The sequence below is a fragment of the Fukomys damarensis genome, unplaced genomic scaffold (genome assembly GCF_012274545.1).
Source record: "Fukomys damarensis isolate Sample0158 unplaced genomic scaffold, DMR_v1.0_HiC HiC_scaffold_27, whole genome shotgun sequence".
NCBI classification, from domain to species: Eukaryota; Metazoa; Chordata; class Mammalia; order Rodentia; family Bathyergidae; genus Fukomys; species Fukomys damarensis.
In genome coordinates this window covers 26344338-26366431 of record NW_022900939.1, presented here as the reverse complement: position 1 = coordinate 26366431, position 22094 = coordinate 26344338, and the positions used below count along the sequence as shown (strand labels likewise).

Genomic DNA, 22094 nt, shown 5'->3' with positions numbered 1-22094 from the left:
CTTTTTTTTTTTTTTTTACATTTTGGCCACAACAAGAGTATTTTTGTTTCACATGCATTCCTACCATAATGTGCTGCTGTCACCAGGATAAAAGCAATGTGGCTAAGTGACCACAGACTGGAATCTCTGAAACTATGAGCCCAAATAAACTATTTCTTTTTATAAGCTGATTGCTTTGGGTATAGTATTATGTTATAGTAAAGGAAAGCTGACTACTAACAGAAAATTTGTACTGAGAAGTGAGTCATTGTTATGACTACACCTGACAATGTGGAAAAGCCTTTGGAAGTGGTTTATGGGAGGAGTTTGGAGAAATAGGCTAAAGAAACCCTAGAAATTTAATGGGTAATTCTGATGAGGGATAAGAGAACAGAACGCTGAGAATATGGACAGAAAAGGTCATGCTGATGAGGTTTCAGATGGAAATAAGGATACTTTTGGACACTGGACTGAAGTTCACCCTCAATACACTGCAGCAAAGAACCTGGATGCACTTTGTCCATGCTCTGAGATGGTGTGAGAAGCTGAGCTTAAAGGCAATGGAATGTTCTTGTGGAGGAAATTTCAAGGCAGAATAGCATTCAAGCTTAAGCATGGGTATCACTGCTCTTTACCCAAATTTATAGTGAGATTTGAGAGCAGAGAGGAGCAGAGCAGAATGATTTGAAGAATCTGCACACTGGCAAGAAAAACTGAAGCCAGTGGAGATTAGCATCATGAAGATGAAGCCAAGTACTTTGTTCCAGGACAAGAGGGTAGGAATATCAGGAATCTGCAAGCCCACCCATCTCTCACAGACTGAACAGTGTGCAGATATGAATTTGTTTCAAAGACTTCACTGAGAAAAGAGCCCTCGGTTGTTCTGCATGCCCGGAAGTGCCCAACGACTCATTTTTCCACGTTCAATCAGTGAGGCAGAGGCTGCTGTAGCCAAGGTTTAAGCAGGTTCAAGTATAGCCCGTGCTGGTGGCAGACCACGTGTCACCCATGTGGGGCTGGTTTTGCAGACATGCAGAATGGAAGAGTTATGCAGTAGCAGAGCTTTCACTCAGATCTCTAAGGAAAGTGCATGACTCTCTGCAAGGATCCTCTGACAAGGCAATGTGTGGAGCTTTGCAAGTGGAGGCAAAGCTACAGTGGAGAACAAAGGACAAAGTCAGCAATGCCGAACATCTGCTGAAGGAAGTCGCAGGCAGTGTTGGAAAGCCACCCCAGAACTGGCTGTTTGATCTATGCTCAACAAAAGCACAGGGCAGGGCTTCTTAAGCCCTTTGGAGTCCACATATAATGATACTGTGTCCTAGAGACTGGACATGAAATAAAAGATCTAGTATTTGCCCTGTTATGTTTTGGTTTTCCTTTGGTCTGATCCTCCTATATCTTGAGTCTTTCCTTTTGGATTAAGACTGTTTACCCTGTGTCTGTCCCACCATTATATATGGGAGGCATAGAACTTTTTGACTTTTATAGAATATCACAGCTGAGTTTGTCTTGCACTGTAAACTTTGGATTTGGACTTCTGATTAAGGCTAAAATACGTTTTGGAATCCCAAGGACAGACTATATAAATGCACTTCTGTACTGTGAGGTGGGTATGAACCTCTGGGGGTCACGGCAGAATGCTAGTTTGGATCTTATGTGTTCCAAAAGGCCATGTGGTAAAAGGGTGCTCACCAAAGGAGTGCTACTGGGAAGTGGTGGAGCCTTTAAGTGAGGACCAGTGTGAGGTCTTTAAACAATTGTTGAGTGGGGCCTTGAAGGGGACTGGAGGACCCCAGTGTCTTTTCTTTTTGCCTTTCTTGCTTCTTGGCCATATAGTGAGTGGTTTTGCGTTACCATGTGCTACTGCTGAGGTACTTCATAGCCACAGGCCTAAAAGCAATGGAGCCAACCAATTATGGACCAGAACCTCTGAAACCCTGAGCCAAATAAAACTTTTCTCTTTTTAAATTGATTATCTCAGGTGTTTGTTATAGCAATGGGAGATAACTAAGTGTCTACTCCCAAATACACCACTGGTTTAATCAGACCTTCCCACTGCTCCACTGCAGGGAATGAACTCCAACAGCTTTTCTTCTTGAAACATGGACTGGCTCATTTCATATCTGGGCCCTGCACTATGCATGGCACACTGTCCCCACACAGTAACAATGGTAACGGTCTCACTAACTGTTGAGAATACTAATTTGTAAGCTCCAGGTCTACATTTTTGCTCCCGTTTTGAATACCACTGAAAAAAAGTCTCTTTAAAAGTATTTCTTTATATTTCAAGAGTTGTGTGACTATCATTTTGTAATTCTAAGGTCATATTCGAGTAAATCTTAAAGGTATTTTATGAAAGATGTACTTTATTAAAATGTCTGAACTACAATGAGATGAAGTGTGCCTGCCCTGCCATTGTATCTGGGAAACCATTTTTTGACTCTTGCAGGATATTACAGCTGATTTTGCCTTGCATCTCAAGAAAGAATTGTACTTTCAGCAATGCTAAAACAGTTAGGTTTGGGATTCTTGAGGATGGACTAAATGCATTTTGCACTGTGAGGTGTATGTGAATCTTTGGGAGCCAGGGAAGAATGCTTGAATTTGGGTCTCAGGTGTCCCACAAAGGTCCACGTAGCAAAGGGTCTTCCCAGAACTCCCCCAACGGCTGGCCACACAATAAGCTGACAGTATCTACATCCAGTCAACAAAAGCCTTTACAGTACATTCATTTTATAAAAATCCCCTAAATGGAGAAGTGTAGCATCTGATGTCTGAACGTAAGTCAGTAGCAAACAGATAACTTAACTATATAACCTGAAGCGTTCTTCAAACTGTGTTCTCTGATTAGTGTGCCATGAAATCAATCCAGTGGATGAATTAAAGTGAGCGTGCGCACACACACACACACACACACACACACTCATACTCCTAGAAAAGAAAAATATCAATGTATACTGCTTTAAGGGTATATATTATTTCATAAACCTTTTATTTCAATCACACATATGCATAAATACATATGTATATCATGATATAAAATATATTTCACAGTTCTCTGGGATAAAAGATTACCTTAAAGAAAAACATACCAGGTCATTCCAGCTCTTGAGAAAAAGACACTTTGGTTTTTTTGGTATGTGTATGTTTCACTTCTAAGTGATGGTTTTATATCCTAGACAGTCCCAAGTCCCTTTTCTAATAGTGATCTCTGACCACAGCTTGACTCACTGCCATTTTATGGATGACTGCTTCCTCCTGCCATAACCGTGAGCTTCACTGAGGGAAAACTTGCAAGAGTTCATCTGAATGTGGATCAGAACCAGCCTCAGGTCCCTGCCTTTGTTGAGTCAGGCATGATGCCCAGGGCTTCCTATATACACCTCTTTATAGATATGATCTCCTTGCTTTTACTGGTAGCTGAATCTCACCTAAACAGTTGGGGTTTGCACAAAATATAGGGGTGAATGTTTCAAAAGGAATGAATTCAACAATAGCACATTCCAGTTTGGATATGAGCCATATAAATTAATTCAACAAAATATTAGTTCCAAACTAAATATTTACTCATTTCTTTTTACTTAATACCAAAGTAATATATAGGGCTTTACTTGCATTGAATAAAATCCCAATAGTTGCATAAAAAAAGTTGAAGCATTGGTATCTGTGGCTAATGGTAAAAATCCTATTACTTTAGCATCATGTTTCATATAGTTATAACATTAACCTTTGATTTTTTTTTTTTTTTGGTACCAGGGATTGAACTCAGGACCTTGAGAGGCACGTGGCAGCACTGCTGAGCTAAATCCTCAGTGCTAACCTTTGATTTTGAGCTACTATAAATTACCATTTCAACACCACCATATATTCAGTACTAATTACAAATTTCACCTAGAATAACTTAATAATAGAATATGATGCCAAGGGAATAGGAAAACATTCATTTTCTAAATGTGTGCCAACATGTCAATAGACATCTGATTTGGGGGCATGATTTGACCTATGATTCAAATGCAACTTGGGAAAAAGAACCAAGGTTTTTAAACTGGAAGTATCCTTCCTTATGCTGACCTGGTTCAACCCCGTACTTTTTCATGTTAGGAAGTGGATACACATGAGGGCAGGTGACTTCTCTAAGGTCCTAACCCAGTAGGAGAGATACACCAGGTCTCTTGATAAAAAGTCTACAATATTTTTCATTTCATAACAAAAGTTTATACTTTAGTACAGTCAGATTTATAAGAGATCAAATTAGATATCAAGGTAAGCAAATTCATGATATTTTAGACTAAAAAAATCCTAAAGCAAAATTTAATAAAAATATATGTTGAAATGATGTTCAAGGTAATAGAATTAGTGGAATATAGTCCTGTCGACACTGAGAACAGTGATTCACTGGTATACAAATCCAATTATGTGTCTGTGTCACTCCTTTTGTGTACAGGTTGCATTTTCATCTGTGTCTCCTGGGTTAACTGTCTTCCACAAGAACTTCTCATTTGGTTTCCAGAGAGACAGCTCCAGTCCTTCTTTCCTTCTAGAAGAGGCTGCAGGGAGGGGTGCTTTTTCACACAGTGTTTCTATCACTGCCAAGTCAGTGAGTTTACTAAGACTGTCATCATTCTGCTCATTCAGGATGTCCCAGAAATCCTTTGGTCTCTGCTTTGCTTTCTCCTTGGGCTCTGAAAGAACTTTCTTTGGCAGTTCTGTGCAACTGTTCCCTTGACTTTTAAAGAGGTCATCAAGAATAGAAGTATCACCAAGTAAGCCTTCCATACAAGAGTTTTCTAATATTGGATTTTCTATCTTTCTGTTTTCCAATTTGAAAAGGTGTCCATTTCTTGAAATGGCTGTTCTTGTGAAGTCCAATCGGTCTTCTAGTGTATTCTCTAATGTGCTCTCCTGGGCCTTGGACTTCCTGTGCAGGAAGCGAGAGGCTACAGTGTCTCTGGATGTATGGCTGTTTTTCCCCCTGTCAATCTCTTGAGTAGAGCTAGTGGGTGATTTCTTAACTTCTGCATCATTAGAAAGTGTTTCTTCTCTACAGGAATCATGATCTCGAAACCTAACTAACTTTCCTTTATTTATTTTGGGGCTGTAAGTATGGGATAATTTGTTGGTAGACTCATTAAATGACAAAGTTTTAGAATTTGACAGCTTTTCTTTTATAAGAGGTTCTCTTTCTTTAGATTTCTTCTTGACTTTCCTTTCTTCGTTGTAGGCAGATGTGATTAACTCTGAAGCTGAATCCCCCAAAAATTCTTTTACCTCTGGATACTGAGAAACATAAAAACCTTTTAGCATTTTCTGTCGGTCTTCTGATGTAGCGTTAGTTACATGTTTAGCAAATTCCTTTACAGAAGGGAAGTTAAAGTAAGAGGCCATTTCTTCAAATTGTTTTCTAAAGAGAAAAATAAATAAAACCACTGGTTATTTTTATTACCTCTTATCTTTGAGGAACTCATAATCAATGATAGGAAAAGTAGAAGCAAAACTATGCAGTTTTGTTCCTTTAGCATATGTCTCCTTAATTCCATAATGAAAATGCTTTTATTCTAGAGAATTTGCTCCTTCTCCTTATGCTACTAAAAAAATTTTTTTAGCTCATGAAATCACTAGCTTTTTAAGTTATTCTGATTTATACTATTAGGTATTTCCTGGGAATTATGGGATCTCAGCATGCTTCTCCTCCAGTGAGCCAATTTATGACTGACACAAGAACCATAACTTATATAATTTGTATTTGAAAATCCATATTGCATTCAACTTCCATGAAATAAGTAAAAAAAGGGTTCTAAAAATTAATAAAGACATTTTTTTCTTCTCCCTCTTCTTTTTCCTTCCACAAATCCAACAGAAATTTCACAAGACTTTTTGAGGAGCCAAAAGGAAAGTTTTAAACTGATGAACCTAGATTCTTTTTCCCCAATTGGTCTGACTTCAGCATACAGCTGAGATTAGAAGTGAGATGTTATATGAAGAACTAAGTTATACTCTTAGTACAAGATACAAATAAAAGCTGTTATATTCATGTATGAGGAAATGGGCTTCCTGGAATCCTATTAAGATGGAGGCAGAAACATTATTTAAGTATCTTGGGCAATGTACTCTGTTCCTTTCCATATATAGGTGAAGGTACTATAAACTGAGTTGTGTTCCCCCCAAATGATGTTGAAGTACTAGTACCCAATGAGACAGTATTTGGAGACAAAGGTTTTAAGACAATTAAAGGTAAATGAGGTCATAAGGGTGGGGCCCTAATCCGACAGGAAGAAAGGTGAGGGAGCTAGCACAGGGTTTTCTTAAAAGGTTCCAGTTTTCACTGCACATGAAGTAATGAGATACTATCTTGTTTATTATCTTTCCCTTCTCCACTTCTCCTTCTTCTACTCTCTCTTCCTCTCTGCCATACTTGAGGACACAGTGAGAAGATGGGCCATCTGCAAGCCAAAAACTGAATTAGCTAGCACCTCCATCTTGGACTTCCCAGACCCCAGAAGAGTGAGAAATAAATTTCTGTAGATTAAGCCTCCCAGGCAGTAGTTTTTTTTATGGTACCGGGGATTGAACTTGGGTCCTTGCGCTTGCAAGGCAGGCCACCGAACCGCTGAGCTAAATCCCTGGCCCTGGCTGTAGTATTTTTTATAGTAGTCCAAGCAGACTAAGACAGAAGGTATTGCTTTGCTGATGTGAAATTTGCACAAGTCAGAGAAGTCCAATGTTGGTAAATACTTTTAGAGCCATAGTAATGCTGTTGTAGTACATGATTACAAGTCTCAAAGTTGTATTCATTCAGCAAACATTTCTTGAGCCCTGCTATGTGGTAGGTACCATGGTAGTAAGTATACAACAGTAAACAAGACCTAGTTCTGTATCTTCAGTTTCTAGTTTAGCTGAAAGAAACAAATACATGAGGACTTTACTGTGGTAAAGGTTATAAGTCCAGGGCCCAACTGAAGTTCACAGAAGGGCACCCAAGCCAGTGATCACTAGTAGGCAAAATGGGTAGTGGGGTGTTTTCCACTGCCACCTCAAGTCAGCCAGATAAATATGGTGAGGACATCTTCCAGGGAAAGGGGACATGTGCACCGGTCCAGTCTGGAGGGGACCTGGGGCATAGAAGGAAGGGGATCCTGCCAATAAAGAGGCTGATAACCCTAAGTGGTCTGTGTGCCCAGCTGAAGATTTTAAATTTCATCCTGTACATAGAATAGAAAATGATTTACTTCTACTGTAGGAGCTGGTCATATCAAGTCTTTGTTCTTTTTGGTGTCTGTGGTAGTCTGTAATGATGTGCGCTTTTTCTTTGTCATGGCTCCTGGTGCAGACCACAGTGTCTTGTTTAAGGTTCTAAATCCAAACCCTGGTCAACAGTCATACTGATCTCTAACAGAATACTTAGTAACACAACTACAAGCTCTAGGATTTCTGCCTTGAAAATCACCAATGTTCTTGTTGGAAAGCAAGCATGTTCTTAACAGGTTGCAGTTTTTACTTCAAATGAAGTAATAAGATATTATTTTGTTTATTAATCATCTTCAACTTCATTTCATGGCCTTCTAATAAATATTTGTGCTTGTAAAGATTTAGTGACTGGTAGGGTTACAAACTGATTTCTTTTATTTACCCAAGATGTGGTGGTGTCTAAGCCACTGCCACAGTAATGTCACTTGTGCTGTTATGACACCATGATCTCTCCATGACACTGCAGCCTGTCACCTTTGGGGGAAAAGCTGCTGCAAACTCTGCTGAACCTGCATAGCCTGCAAGTAAATTATGTCACATGGCTGCCCCTTATAGGATGGCTTATGATTAACATTCATTCTATTTAGGCCTTCTAATTCACTTTCCTCATTCTGGGATTGTTAAAGGAATTTTCTCTAAGAAAGTAAGAAACTGCAAGGTACAACCAGAAACAAAAGCTAGCCACTTTGTGAGGAAAACAGAGGAATCTAGAGTAAACTTCTGTCAGCCACTTTGGGAAAAAAAGGAAGGAAAAGAAACAAGCCAATGATAGGTATTCTTTAGCAAAGCTATCAAAAGGAGTTATATATGAAAGATAAAATTTAAAATCCCCTTTTATTGAGGAGCTGGGGTGGCACAGAGCTGCAACACTTTTCTGTGTCAGCTTTCTGAGGGATGGGAGCAGGGCTGAGCTCTGCTCCAGATAGTCATGTGGCCATATGGAGGTCCACAGCCTTCACTCTGGCCAACCAAGGAAGAAGGGAGACAAGAACTAATCCTTATACTTTAACAAAAATTAAAAAAAAAAAACATATTGCTAAAGGCAATGAAGACACATGGTCTCTTCAAAGACTGGTAACATGTATATGATCAGGCTCCTAGCAAAATAATTGCCCCCAGTGAAAAGGCACACTCTGCAAATATTCGCACTACAAATCTGACTGGTGTGAGTCTGTCTGGTGTGTGTGTGTGTGTGTGTGTGTGTGTGTGTGTGTGTGTGTGTGTGTGTGTGCGCGTGTGTGTGCGCCCCTGTGTGTGTGTGTGTGTGTGTGTGTGTGTACGTGTGTGTGCGCCCCCGTGTGTGTGTGTGTGTGTGTGTGTGTGTGCGCGCGTGTGTGCGCCCCTGTGTGTGTGTGTGTGTGTGTGTGTGTGTACGTGTGTGTGCGCCCCCGTGTGTGTGTGTGTGTGTGTGTGTGTGTGCGCGCGTGTGTGCGCCCCTGTGTGTGTGTGTGTGTGTGTGTGTGTGTACGTGTGTGTGCGCCCCCGTGTGTGTGTGTGTGTGTGTGTGTGTGTGCGCGCGTGTGTGCGCCCCTGTGTGTGTGTGTGTGTGTGTGTGTGTGTACGTGTGTGTGCGCCCCCGTGTGTGTGTGTGTGTGTGTGTGTGTGTGCGCGCGTGTGTGCGCCCCTGTGTGTGTGTGTGTGTGTGTGTGTGTGTACGTGTGTGTGCGCCCCCGTGTGTGTGTGTGTGTGTGTGTGTGTGTGCGCGCGTGTGTGCGCCCCTGTGTGTGTGTGTGTGTGTGTGTGTGTGTACGTGTGTGTGCGCCCCCGTGTGTGTGTGTGTGTGTGTGTGTGTGTGCGCGCGTGTGTGCGCCCCTGTGTGTGTGTGTGTGTGTGTGTGTGTGTACGTGTGTGTGCGCCCCCGTGTGTGTGTGTGTGTGTGTGTGTGTGTGCGCGCGTGTGTGCGCCCCTGTGTGTGTGTGTGTGTGTGTGTGTGTGTACGTGTGTGTGCGCCCCCGTGTGTGTGTGTGTGTGTGTGTGTGTGTGCGCGCGTGTGTGCGCCCCTGTGTGTGTGTGTGTGTGTGTGTGTGTGTACGTGTGTGTGCGCCCCCGTGTGTGTGTGTGTGTGTGTGTGTGTGTGCGCGCGTGTGTGCGCCCCTGTGTGTGTGTGTGTGTGTGTGTGTGTGTACGCATGTGTGTGCTCCCCTGTCCCGGCAAGCATGGGCAGTTCAGAGCCACGCTAGGACACTGATGACTGGAGGGACCATATAGATGGGCACTGCCATCCCCCAGAGGGAAACATTCTGAACATACAGAGCCAGCATCATTTCCCCACTGTCCCCAGAGGCTATCAGGACCATGGACCTTTTTTCCCTGCTTCTCTTGGTCTTTGCTCTGTACTAGTGACTGAGCACAGAGTGAATCTGACTCCTACCCCCATATTTTGTCATCACTGAGAACAACCTATCTGGGCACATGTCCTACTCAACCCTTAGTCTACCACTTTCTACATCTGATCACACACTCATCTCAATTCTATGTTATTTCCCCACTTCCAAGATTTTATCTGTCATTATCACCTCCAAATCCCAGAAATCCCGTCTTCTGCTGCAGCTCAGCTACTGGATTATCAAGCCCTCCAATTTCCAGGTCATCCTGCCTATTCTCTCTCCAGTTTGGCTTTATCTGTACCATCACTATTCTATAAGCACCTCTGGCTTCCTTGCTTTCTCACTATCCATTTAAGCCCTGGTAAAACCCAACATCTCTACTCGTGCCTGTAACATAGCAGCTGAAGCTTGCTGAATAAGGTCTACAAGCCCAGATGAAAGGCTTTATCACTTGACTTAACATCACCAAAGATGTCTAGTATCATTAAGCTTACTCTCTCCTACTTTATAAGTAATTTATTTAATAACTTGTCCCCTTTACACTGATGCCTTTAATTCTTGATTCACTAAGAAAAATGTGGACATACCTACCCATTTTGGTCCCTTCTCTTTGAAAGCCTCTCAAAAGCTAGCCTGGGCTCTTTGCACTTTATCTGATTCTGCAGAACCTGATAAAGTATCTCTTCCTTTTTGAAACCCTCACTTGGACTTCAGGACCTCACTCGGTGCCCCTACCTTAGGACTACTTTGTACTTGTCCCTCAAAATGAGGCTGCTCCCCCACAGGCCTTGTCCTGGGGCTGCTCCCTCCTTCCTGTACTCTATGACAAGGCTGTTGACAAGAGTCATGGTTCTAAAAATCATTTATAACCTCCATGTTGAGAGCTTCCAAGTTTACATTTCCAATCCCCAGGCCTAGAGTAGCATACCTACTACCCACTGCCTGACATTTCCATAGAATCTCAACGTTAGTATGAGCAAAACAAAACTCTTGATGTTTTCGCTCCAAACTCCCTCCTAGTTTTCCTCATTCAACACATCTATGCTGGTCTCTTCCTTCTCAAACCATTTGCTTCTATCTCATGGTAACCATACTAGTTCAAACTACCATTACCTGGCTCCTTATCACCTGCCCTCATCCACTTGACCTCTTCCACACTGATGCTGGCCTTCCTTTGAACTCATGTTAGCTCACATCATTCTTCACCAGCTTTCCATTGTACCTGGAACATAATCCAGATTTCTTCCAAAGGCTCTGAGACGTAACAAGCTCCACCCTATCTGTGCTGGCTTCATCTCATGCCACTCTCCACACAGTGCACTGAGTCCAACTGTGTTTTATGCTGCATATTCAGCCCTCAGCATGCCTGCACATATACTAGATGCTCAATATTTAATGAATGAATGACTAGAATACTCTTAAATACTTTGTTTTCTTCTATGCAATGACCGCATTTTAAAAAAAGTAAATTCAGGAATTAGTTTTTGAAAAACACTTGGAATTTTTTTAAAAAATGAGAAGGTTCAGAATTTCCTGAAATATTCAGATATTAGATATGATTATATTTCAAAATCTGTTGTTTTATTGAGGAGTTATACTTTTAAAAATAAAGTTTAGTGTTGTTACAGATGACATACCTGCGGATTCCTTTTGGTGTTTCTCCAATTATGAATATATTCTGGTCTGTACGATAGACTTTTTTCTTCTTTTGGCTTACTGGGTGTGAAATGTAAAAGGGAAATGGGATGCCTTCTTCATTTGGTGGCTGGTCTGGCTTTTTATGTATCACTGTATCCACATTTATTTTTTCCTTACATGGCTGAAAAAGGGGAAGGAAACAAGAATTAAGTATGAAAAGAACAGTTCTGGCCAAACATAAAGAATGTCTTGTGTTTTCTCAATATACTCTAAATGAGGTGGATCACATTCTCCAACTGAAATAATTCTTAGAAGATGTCAGTCTAGATCTTTAAAAAGATAAAATAGGAAAAATACATTTCTATGGTCAAGATTGTGGACATACTAATACACACGGTGACATCTACTATTCCAAGTAAGAAAATCATTAATGATTCTATACATGATGGCATAAAACGTCATGGCTAAAATTTTAAAATTCAGTAGTTGCAAATTTATTATGCATTCTTTCAGTTAATTTTACATAAGCAGAGAAACATAAAATTAACAATTTTTATGTGAGAAATAAACCATTTTTATAAGTTGTACTTTTCAATCTTTTTTGGATTATAAGAATATGTAGTGATTTTAAGATGTTAACTATAGCTAGTAAATTATAATTAGAATCAAATTGATTTTATAGCTTAGGTAATGTAAATTGTTACTATTAGTGGGTCAAGAAAAAATAATTTTAAACTATATGGTTCCAATTTCCTTGACAAATCTCAATAGGTAGAATATCTACATTCCATTCCAAACAAGAAAGATACTGAATGTATTTTTTCTCTGTACAATTTAACAATTAAACACTATATTTAAAATCAAACTCTCTAGGTACAAAAGACATATACAGGGAAGATGGGACACTGTAGAGGAGATACAGAAAGGATTTAATTTCCTCCTTTTTAAAAAACAGAAGAAGCAAAAACAAGAGCAGGTATAAAGAGGATTTCCAACATGCAAATAAAGCTAGGTAAGCCTAAACTGGGACACAGAAAGAATCACTGGGTAGATTTGAGAAAGAACCAAATAAAACTTTAACAAAGCAATGTAGTTCTGAGATATAAAAAATAGAGATAGAAAATATATGGGTTAAAAAGTAGAATAGGGCCAGGGATTTAGCTTAGAAGTTCCACTGCCTGCCTCGCAAGTGCAAGGTCCTGAGTTCAATCACCAGTACAAAAAAAAAGTAGAATAAACAACCCTACAAATGATAGGTGATAAATCAGAATAATTATTGAGGAGTTATTGTAAGGATTTTTCAAAAAGAGAAATTAAGAAAAGATAGCCAAAAATTGCTAAAATCTAGAAGGAAAGAACAGAGAAAATAGAAGAGATAATACTAATAAGAAAACAGAAATTAAAGAAGGTATGGATAATAAACAGAGAATCCCTACTGGCAAAAATGACAATAAATCTGCATTTTATTATACTGCAGAAAAAGACAGCATCTTAAAAATTATCGGAGAAAAGACAAGAAGTTTCCCACAAGGAAATGGCAAAATAACACTTCTCATTAATATCACTACTACAAGAAATTAATGGCATAATATCTTTAACACGCAGAAATAAAACTGTGAACTTGGAGTTCTATACCTAGTTACATTACCATTTAATAAATTTTCAAATATACAAAGAGTACTACCATTTATTAGACAGATACTTGTTAATGATATAATTTTCTTTTGATAGTTCAACTGGATTGAAGCAAGACACACTCAAAGAATGAAGGTAGGTAATTGTTTCTTGTTCCACAATATTTATTAAATATCTATTAAGTTGCTGTTGTCAAGCTACAAAATTTGAAGAGGACAGAAATACAAATATATTTACCTCTACAAAGAAGCTCCTACCCTAAAGGGATTTAAATGATAAGCCTATTTTAGAAAAAATATGGCACACTTAGTAGCTTTTCTTTTTTTCTTATATTCAGGTTCATTTTATTGGAAAAGACTTAAACAATAGTATACCCTTTAGTAGGAAATGATTTCTAATGAAAATAAGTTGATATTTATTTGAAAGTGAATTAAAGGCACTGTGGCTCATATGGACAATGACAGAATGCCAAGTGGCCAGGTTGAACCAGGAGCTTTGCTCCTGTCAGTAATATTGGAAATACTTTCCTTAAAGACACTATTTTTAAAAATTATGTCTTAACACATTATTAATAAAGAGAGGAAAATGTTGATCTCTAAAGGTAAATTTGAAGATCTGATGTATTTCTTTTTGTTTCCAGCTTTAATTGAGCTTATTGGTACATTTTAGGGATACAATACAGTTACATTCATTGTTGGGATCTTGTACTTCTACATGACAAGTCTTGATTCTCATTTTTCCCCTTACCCCTGCCCTCCCTTCACCCCCTCCTCCCCTCCCCATCTACAAACATTTTATTTTCATCTTTTCATTATCTCACATTTTTTCTTTTCCCTTATTACCCTTCCCCTACCCATCCCACCTTCCCTACACCTTTAGCTCCTTTTGATGTATTTCTTTATATCACAAAAAAGATGAATGCTAGAAGTTCCTAAAGGCTTATCATATTAGATGATCTCCTAAAAATACTTATTCATTATTATAAGAGAGATGAAATGCTTATATGAAGGCAAAGGGGGTAAACGCAAAGAGAAGGAGCTGGGCCAGTTAAGAGAGGCCTCCCCCCATACACTGCTTTCCAGTGAGGAACGGTGGAAGCTCCTTAACCTGTGTCTGCTGAGCCTCTAGATAGTTTCTAAGAAACAGGTGTCTAAGAGAACCCCATGGCTGTATTTTCTCTTCTTTTTTTGTACTGGGAATTGAATTCAGGTCCTTACGCTTGCGAGGCAGGCATTGGAACCACTGAGCTAAATTCCCGGCCCATGGCTGTATTTTCTACATGTGTAAGCATTTATATTTTTTTAGACACAAAAGACTTCGGCTTTTGCCATGTTCTTAAAGGTCTATGTGACCAGAAAGAATTAAGAACCCATTTCAAGTGGTAGCACCTTTTACACAATTTTCAAAAATTCTTACTGTTTGAAAAACAATGTTCATTTTAACTGATAGTTTTGGTCATCTCATTAGAAAAGTAGTTTCACAGCTTTTTACAGTAAAGTAGTACAGTCAATCTTTTACAATAGCTGATACAAAGAAAATGTCACAGTACAGGTGCAGTTACAATTTTTTATGGTAGTAAAGTACAACAACTATGACCAAGATAAAAAGATTCTAGATTATGTGAAATGGACTCAAGTTAGTTCATTATCACTTAGGTCAAAGCTGTAAAACTGACAATGAGGCAATACTGTGATGCCTCACATTGTTAAAATATAATTTATCACTTAGTAATTGCTATGTTCATGGTTATTTCCATAAATTATTGGGCACTGTTAAGTATTTCCATTACAATGTTTGTATGAAAAGATCAAATTCAACTTTTGGAATCTCTGTTAAAAATAAAAATACCTTAACAAATGTAAGAAATGGAGTAATCATTCCTAGGTAATATAAACCGCTGAATTTAAAAATCCATTTAATGATAAAATGAACTGAGTGAAAAATGCAGTTATTGACAAAGTTGAATTTATCAGAGAATACTGAAGTATATGGAGTAGTCAGCTGAAAATATAAAAATAAGGGAAAAATCCTCTCTGCAGACCATAGTAAAGTAAGTCTAAAAATGTAAAAGGAAGGCTAAGGCTAATTAGAGAGATCTTAATATCACCTGTACAATTAGAAGTTTAAATAAATTATCTTTGCAAAAGTATTAAAAATAAAATACAACATATAAATTTAATCCAACTAAAATATTAAAATATGTATCATTTCTAAAAGTAGTAACTGTTCTTATATGTCCTTGTCAAAATCATTCATGTACTACATAGATGTACTAATAAACCAAAATTTTTAAAAATAATGTTCTTTCCTATCTATGATTAAATATTTAATTTGAAAGTGGCTCACTTCAAAGACTTTATCTGCTTTGATATAATTTTGATAAACTTATCACTGTTGATTTTTCTGACATACCTGTAAAATGTTTGAATGTAATATAAAACTACTATACAAAAAGTATAATGTATACATAATGGTTTTATTGTTTTAAATTATAAAAAACACACATTAGAATTAAAATAAATAAGAGTAGTTTTGCAGGGAAAAATGTTAGAGAAATGTTTACTGTGCACTCCTTTTCTCCTTTTACTTCCCATGACTTTAAAAGTGTTTTATTCTCCTTTACATATTACATGCCCCATAGATTTTAATACACTGCACAGTCTATACACTTGAAAGTCTAGATCTAGTTTAATCCTTCCCCAGTTGAGAAAAAAGAAATTGAAAGAAAAAAGTGCACAAGTAAACATAATCTCTAAAACAACAAAAAATGAATTCACTAGACCTAAAAACCTTAATTCTGTACAACTTCTTACTGCAAAATTTTAGGTTGACATTTGCAATAGCAAGAAAGTTCCTTATCTTCATGTAGACCGATAGTATCAAACATTCAAATGACATTTGGTAACAAATACTCTTTCTTATTCATTGAGACAAAAATGCACTCTCTGGAATACAAGGCATTAGCCAAACTGCCTTACTTTCATTAAAACAATATTTATTGAAAGGCTCAGCTAAAAAAAAGATAAGTTGGGTCCGGGGGTTTAGCTCAGTGGTTCTGCGCCTGCCTCGCAAGTGAGGTTCTGAGTTTGCTCCCTGGTACCAAAAAAAGAAAGAAAAAAAGAAAAGTTACTGATTTTTAATATGAAAGGGTAAGAAAATGACTCAAAAAATTTGTGGAGAGCAATCCTTAATGTCAGTGTGTTTAAAAAAGAACAAGAAAGCAGGATTCATCCTACCTCACAGCCACTGATTATTTTAGCATTTTTCTATTTAATGGGTTATATATGAAATTTATCTCTCTCTCTTTTTTTTTTTTTGTACCAGGGATCAAACTCCTGACCTTGCACTTGCGAGGCAGGTGGCAGAACCATTGAGCTAATTCCCTGGCCCTGGACTCTTATCTTTATATGCTAGGAAACTGTACTGCAATAGTTTAAAGAGTGTTTAATGGAAACATCTCAATATTCATTGAAGTAAGAGACAGTTTTGGAAATAAATTGCTAAAGAAATGTAGAGAACACCTAGATAAGAATAGAATGGAAATGAGAAAAATTGGTAGGGATACCCACCAACTGTAACAAATGGGGAAGAGGCATTACAATTCAGTAGAGTGAGTTCCAAAGTTAATTATCAGCAGCTGGTAGTTCTCATTTTGCGGATAAATACTACTGGTAATTTCTGCCACATTTCAACATCCTTGGCTAATTCTAGAGACACACCTGTAGCTGGCATAGATCATGGCAAGCTACCAGCAATTTGTGAACTTTCTTAATGAGCAGGTTTGGAATGGATCTGCCTGCCCAGCCAGTTTCTCCACAATACCCCTTAGAAAGTACGCAAGAACAAAGATTAGTGTATGTTTTTAATAGCCACACTGACTGTTTTTTACAATAACCAGATAATCAGGCTTGTTTAGTCAATGGGGAAACTAGAAACGGAGATTTTCAAAGGAATCAAAAGTTCTGATGGTTCTGACCCACTGAGAAGCCAAGCAGAACTGATTCAAAGATCATTCACTCAAGGATCTGCTTATCAAAGGACACTTCTGTGCCTGCCACCATGTCCTGTGATTAGCACACAGCTTCAGGAAAATCTAAGGTGACCTCATGTGACCACACCCTCACATCAGCCAGATCACCCCAATATTGACATAAAGACTAAAAAATAAAGTACTTTCATTTTCCTTTTTCATTAAACCTTAAACAGTGAAGTCAGAGGCAGCAATACTTCTATTTACACATTTGTTCAAATAAAAGATTAAGAAAGAAGTCTCTCCTTGGTTAGGGGTTAAACTGTAAATGGATAAAAGTCATAAATTTGCATACATTTGCAAAGCAGGGCATTAGGAACACAATAAAAACACAGCACTCTATAAGTAAATTCATTAAAATGACATCTGAGAGTCTAAAAATGACAAATACTTTTAAGGATCTTTGTACAAGTGTGAAAACCTCACACGAATGATTCAGGGTTTCTGCCTGTTACTGCAATGCCATTTTCCATATTCAGCAAAAATCTTACCACCTTCAGTCATTCTCTTGGAGCAAGGCCAGCTAGCTAGAGAGAACCCACCATGAATGTAAAGGCAGATTTCTGCATGTGTCTAAAAATGACATTCAAATTTGAGGAAAAAAGGCCCACTCAGATTCAAATCCAAAACTTCTTTCAGGAAGAAAGAAAGATTAAAGTTGGCAACTATGGTTCTGCTTTTGGAAGGTATGATAGTTACAGGCAAGCAAAACTCTTTTATAGATAATACTTTGCTTTGAGTGAGCTACAAAGGACTACTTTATATTGGCAGTCTTAAGCCCATTTTTAAAATCCATAATAGTGGAAGTATCCCACATACCAAATTAAATCTGCAAGAAGGAGCTTGTGGAAATTCAGTTACTTAAATGGATGACTCCTTTTGTAACAAACCCATGTAAGAGGCAGAAGAAGGAGACAGCATTGGGAAAACAGATGAATAGTATGGGGTGCACACTATGGATATCAAAGGGTGATCAAAAAATACAATGAATATATAAAATTTTAAATTATAGTAAAATACATTGTCATTAATCCCATCAAAATATTTCCTTTGCTTCAAACACATTTATCCCATTGCTCTTGTGACTTTCTGGAGCAGTTCTGGAAATCACGTTTCCTGAGTGTCTTTAAGAGAGTGCTGCTGCTGACTGCCCTTGAATGGAAAGGCAGGCTTGTAAAAATATCAGGGGGTGTCCTCCTTTGCCTTATTCACTACATCTGGTACCATGCGATTTCTAGCTTTGCCCCAAAGTCAAAATGACCATAAAAAGTAAAAGTTTTGAGTCAATTGAGGACATCGAGAGAGCCACAAGAGCACAACCAAAGACACTCACAAAAAAAGACTTCCAGAATTACTTAAAAAAGTAACAAGAATAATGATGTGTTCAACGCAAATGGGGAGTCTCTGAGGGATTAATGGCAATGTGCCTTATGCAATAATTTTTTTTAAAACTTACTATATTTTTCGATCATCCCTTGCAGAAGCACATAAATTGTACTTTCTTGGGATATGTTAACCTGAAGGCTCTTTCATTCATAGCATGGCAGGCAATTCACAGCAAGGGCCAGGTGGTGCCATGCCAGTTTCTTTCACCAAAACCTGCAGATACACAAAAGGGAATTGTGGCTAATTCCCTCAGTTCGCTATGCAGTGCAATCAGGTAAATTCCCTTCAGGATCCCAGCAGTGGACTCAGCACCATGGACCTGGGCAGGCCTTCTTCTACCTACTTTGGTGTAAATTGCAGGAGGCTGTGTACCCTAAGAACCCCATCATCTATTGCTAATGAGGGATTTTGGAATTGGGACCTAGGGGATAGGAGATTTGGGTCTGCTGTCTCTACTAGTCTCTTGCATACTTAAGTCACAATTCTACCAGTCTTCATAGGATTTCCAGTAAGTAGTAATGAATAAGACTTCAGCATTTTGTAGCTCTAATCTGAAGTTCAAATCTTTGTCTACTGAGCTTTATTTATATTACTATAATATCTTCTCCAGTGACTACTTCAAGACCCCAATGAAATAATGCCTGTTACATGAACTGATTACAGAAGAGTGGTGCCGGTGCCTTTCCTGACAGTACTCACATGTGCAACCTTCTTCAGCAGGGCCATCCATGTAGGCTGACTGGTTACAAGCCCTCAGTTGCTCTCCTGTGCCTGGGAAGAACATTCTATGTACCAAGCCAAAGATGACACTGAGACCTTGCAATTACATTGTGAAGCTCAGTAAAGGTTATTATTAATAATAAATAATAAGTACTAAAGTCTGAATGATTCACCTGCTGTAGTAAATTGCAACTGCTATAGTAAATAGTGGGTTTGCTAAAACCACATCATTTTCATTCCTACTTTGATATGCTTTCTTGAGTTACTCAGGAGAGGAAATGATGTTTTCACTACTGGAACTAATTTTGATGATAAGGTACCTCCCCTTTCCTCTCCTCTTCTCTCTCCTTGGAGTACTGAGACTGAACCCTAAGACCTTTTCAAGTAGCTGCAAGCACCCAGCCCTTAAAACATTTTTAAAAATTTGTAGACAGTCTCAATAAGTTGCGAAATTACTCAGGCTGGGCTGAATTTGCAATCATCCTGCCTTCAGAACTGGGCCTACAGGTGTTTGATACCATATCTGACTCCAAATGGTCTGAAAGCAGTAGCTGTGAATCTTTTTAGTGTTATAATCCCTTTGTACTTTCAAAATTGAGGACCCCAAAGAGCTTCTTCTTATGTTGGTTATAGCTATTTAAAATATTAAATCATTAAAATAATAAGGTCATTACATGTTAACATAAATTATTTTTGGTACTGGCAACTGAATCCTGGGCCTCATATATATAGACAAGCACTCTACCACCGAGCTACATCTCAGTCCATAAGTGATTTTCTTAAAACAAAAACTAAATACATTTTCCAAGGCAAATAAATAAAAAATTAGTGCAAGTATGGCTATGTTTTACATTTTTGCAAGTGCCTTTAGTGTGCAGCTTAATAGAAGACAGCTACATTCTCATACCTGTTTCTGCACTGACACTGTGGCAACATGTTTTCATTAAAGTATATGAAGAAACCTGGCTTCAGACAAATATGGGGTCAGAAAAAGAAAGAATGTTTTAATAGCTTTTTAAGATAATTATGGATATTTCTTTTTGATACTATACAAAAACTCAACTAAGGCTAATTTCAATGAAAAATCTAAAACCTATCAATAAAATTTTACGTTGTTAAAATTCATTTTTGTTGGTGCATCTTCTACTTTGACTCTTTTCCCATGTATGACTTAGTATTCACCGGTTATCCATATAATATGGGTTGTTATGTAGATCTTCAAAATATTGACCTAATTACACAATGTTGGATAACCACGTGGTTATTATCAAAGAAATCTTTAAATAATGTGAAGTCATGGTGGCAGACACAAGCTTTTCAGTATTTTAGTTTTTATTTAAAGCTTGGATTTTATCACTGGCAACCAAGTATTGTTCACTGTTTTCCTTGAAGCAAGATGCTCAGTTAGGTTCACTTCTGAGAAAGTGCATGGAAGTACCCAAGTCAGAATAACAATTGTGTCAGTTATTCTCTCAGGCACAAAAGATGCTCCATAAAAAAGTGGCTATTGCAATTTGTAGCTTAAATGCCTAACTGCTTTATGCGTTCTTCTCATTTCATCATACATAATATGAAAAGGTAGACACTAAATATTTAGTCACATATATTATTTGATGAAATTAATAATACTTCTTATTTTCATCGATAGTGTAAGAGAAAATAGTTCTTCCCCCACAACTATGGTGGGTAAGGATCCAATACTAGCAGTATGATTTGGGGCCACTGCTTGATTTATGGTAAGCCACCAGCAGATTTCCCCTTGCTCTTACACTTTCAGTATAAATGTGAGCAAGGGAACACTTAGTATTGCTCTGAAAACAGTTCTGGCTGTGCAGACCTCCTGAAAGAGCCTTGGCCATCATGTGAGAACCACTAGTAGACAGTAAACTCTCATGCTTTCATTTAGCAGATACTGGATACTTCCACATGAGGAAAACTGACCAAGATGACCAATGTAAACAGGTCTGAGTGTGCCCTGGCTTTATGCCCAGGCACTTGAAAGGGTTCTTTCCTTATGTGAAAACAGCAGTCTTTCTGTCTAGAATAATGATTTTATCTACCTGCTTTAGCCCTAGTCCTTGACCTTCTTTATCATGGAATGGTTAGGTATTTGACACATTTTGGGAGTATAAACTCTTACGTCTCAGTCTCTTCAGGTCAGTTAAACATTACCAATCACTTCTCCACATGCAAGGCCCTTCAGGATTTGTTTCCAACATCCTATGTGTCTTTGCTGCTCCTTGTCTAATATAAGTGCCTAGTCAGGCCAATTTTCTCACTAGCTGCCAAACACACGATCACATTCACTCCTAGTTCCAAATGTCCTCAATCTTGTCTTCTGCCAACAAAATTTGCCACACTCATGCTGGAAGGTTAAGATTCATGAGATTTCCCCTGCATGCTTTTTCTTGTATTATTTTAATTTTTCATATGGTAGCTTTATTATATAAGTGGAATCTGCTTTGTTTAGTAACATACATCATATTAAACTAAGCAGCCAATAATGCCACATAAGCTCAAAGTTTCTGACTTCACCCACCAAGGGAATACAACAAAATCAAGGGGATCTCTCTGAATTGGTATGACTTCCTGTACTCTCTGAAAGTATTTTTTTTTTTTGGTATAGGGGATCAAGCTCGGGACCTTGGGCTTGCAAGGCAGGCAGCAGCCAAATCCCCAGCCTGAAACTATTTTGATTGTCTAGGTCTTATCTCTTTAACTGGATCATATGCTACTTTAATCCAGAGGGCAAACACACAAATTTTTTGACTAACTCTTGAGTCATATACAGGCTCTCAATAAATGCTTCTTGATTGAATATAAACTTACACAAATACAGCATAACTAAGAAAAAATTAATTTCTGGAAGGTATTTACCAAAAAAATTTTATGAACAAGATAAAAAATTCTTGCTAGTAAGGCATTCATTGTTTCAACTGCAACAGGACAATCTTCCATATTAAGCAAAATAGCAGGGTATGTCTCTCCAATCCATTTTGAAGGGTTTGATGTTAAATACTCATATATATAAACTGAAATTTGATTTTTATAGTAACTTGGGAAAAGATTACTGGCATCTCTAAAAAACATCAATTTACCAACAATCTTTTTTTTTTTTTTTTTTTTTTTTT

At 38.0% G+C, this 22094-nt stretch overlaps 1 protein-coding gene across 2 annotated transcripts in view; it reads right to left on the bottom strand.

Annotated features, from left to right (window-relative positions):
- Ercc6l2 (ERCC excision repair 6 like 2) overlaps positions 1 to 22094 on the bottom strand; it is a 139809-nt gene that overhangs the window by 5715 nt on the left and 112000 nt on the right. Inside the window, exons 18-19 of one of the 2 annotated variants that reach the window (XM_010636146.2) lie at positions 11192 to 11373; positions 3027 to 5383 (exon numbers count right to left, since the gene is read on the bottom strand). In XM_010636146.2, coding sequence (XP_010634448.1) covers positions 4408 to 5383; positions 11192 to 11373 — 1158 coding nt within the window. In that variant the 3' untranslated portion in view covers positions 3027 to 4407. Of the gene's footprint in view, positions 1 to 3026; positions 5384 to 11191; positions 11374 to 22094 lie in introns of those variants that run through there. The other variant, XM_010636147.3, reaches the window with a different exon arrangement.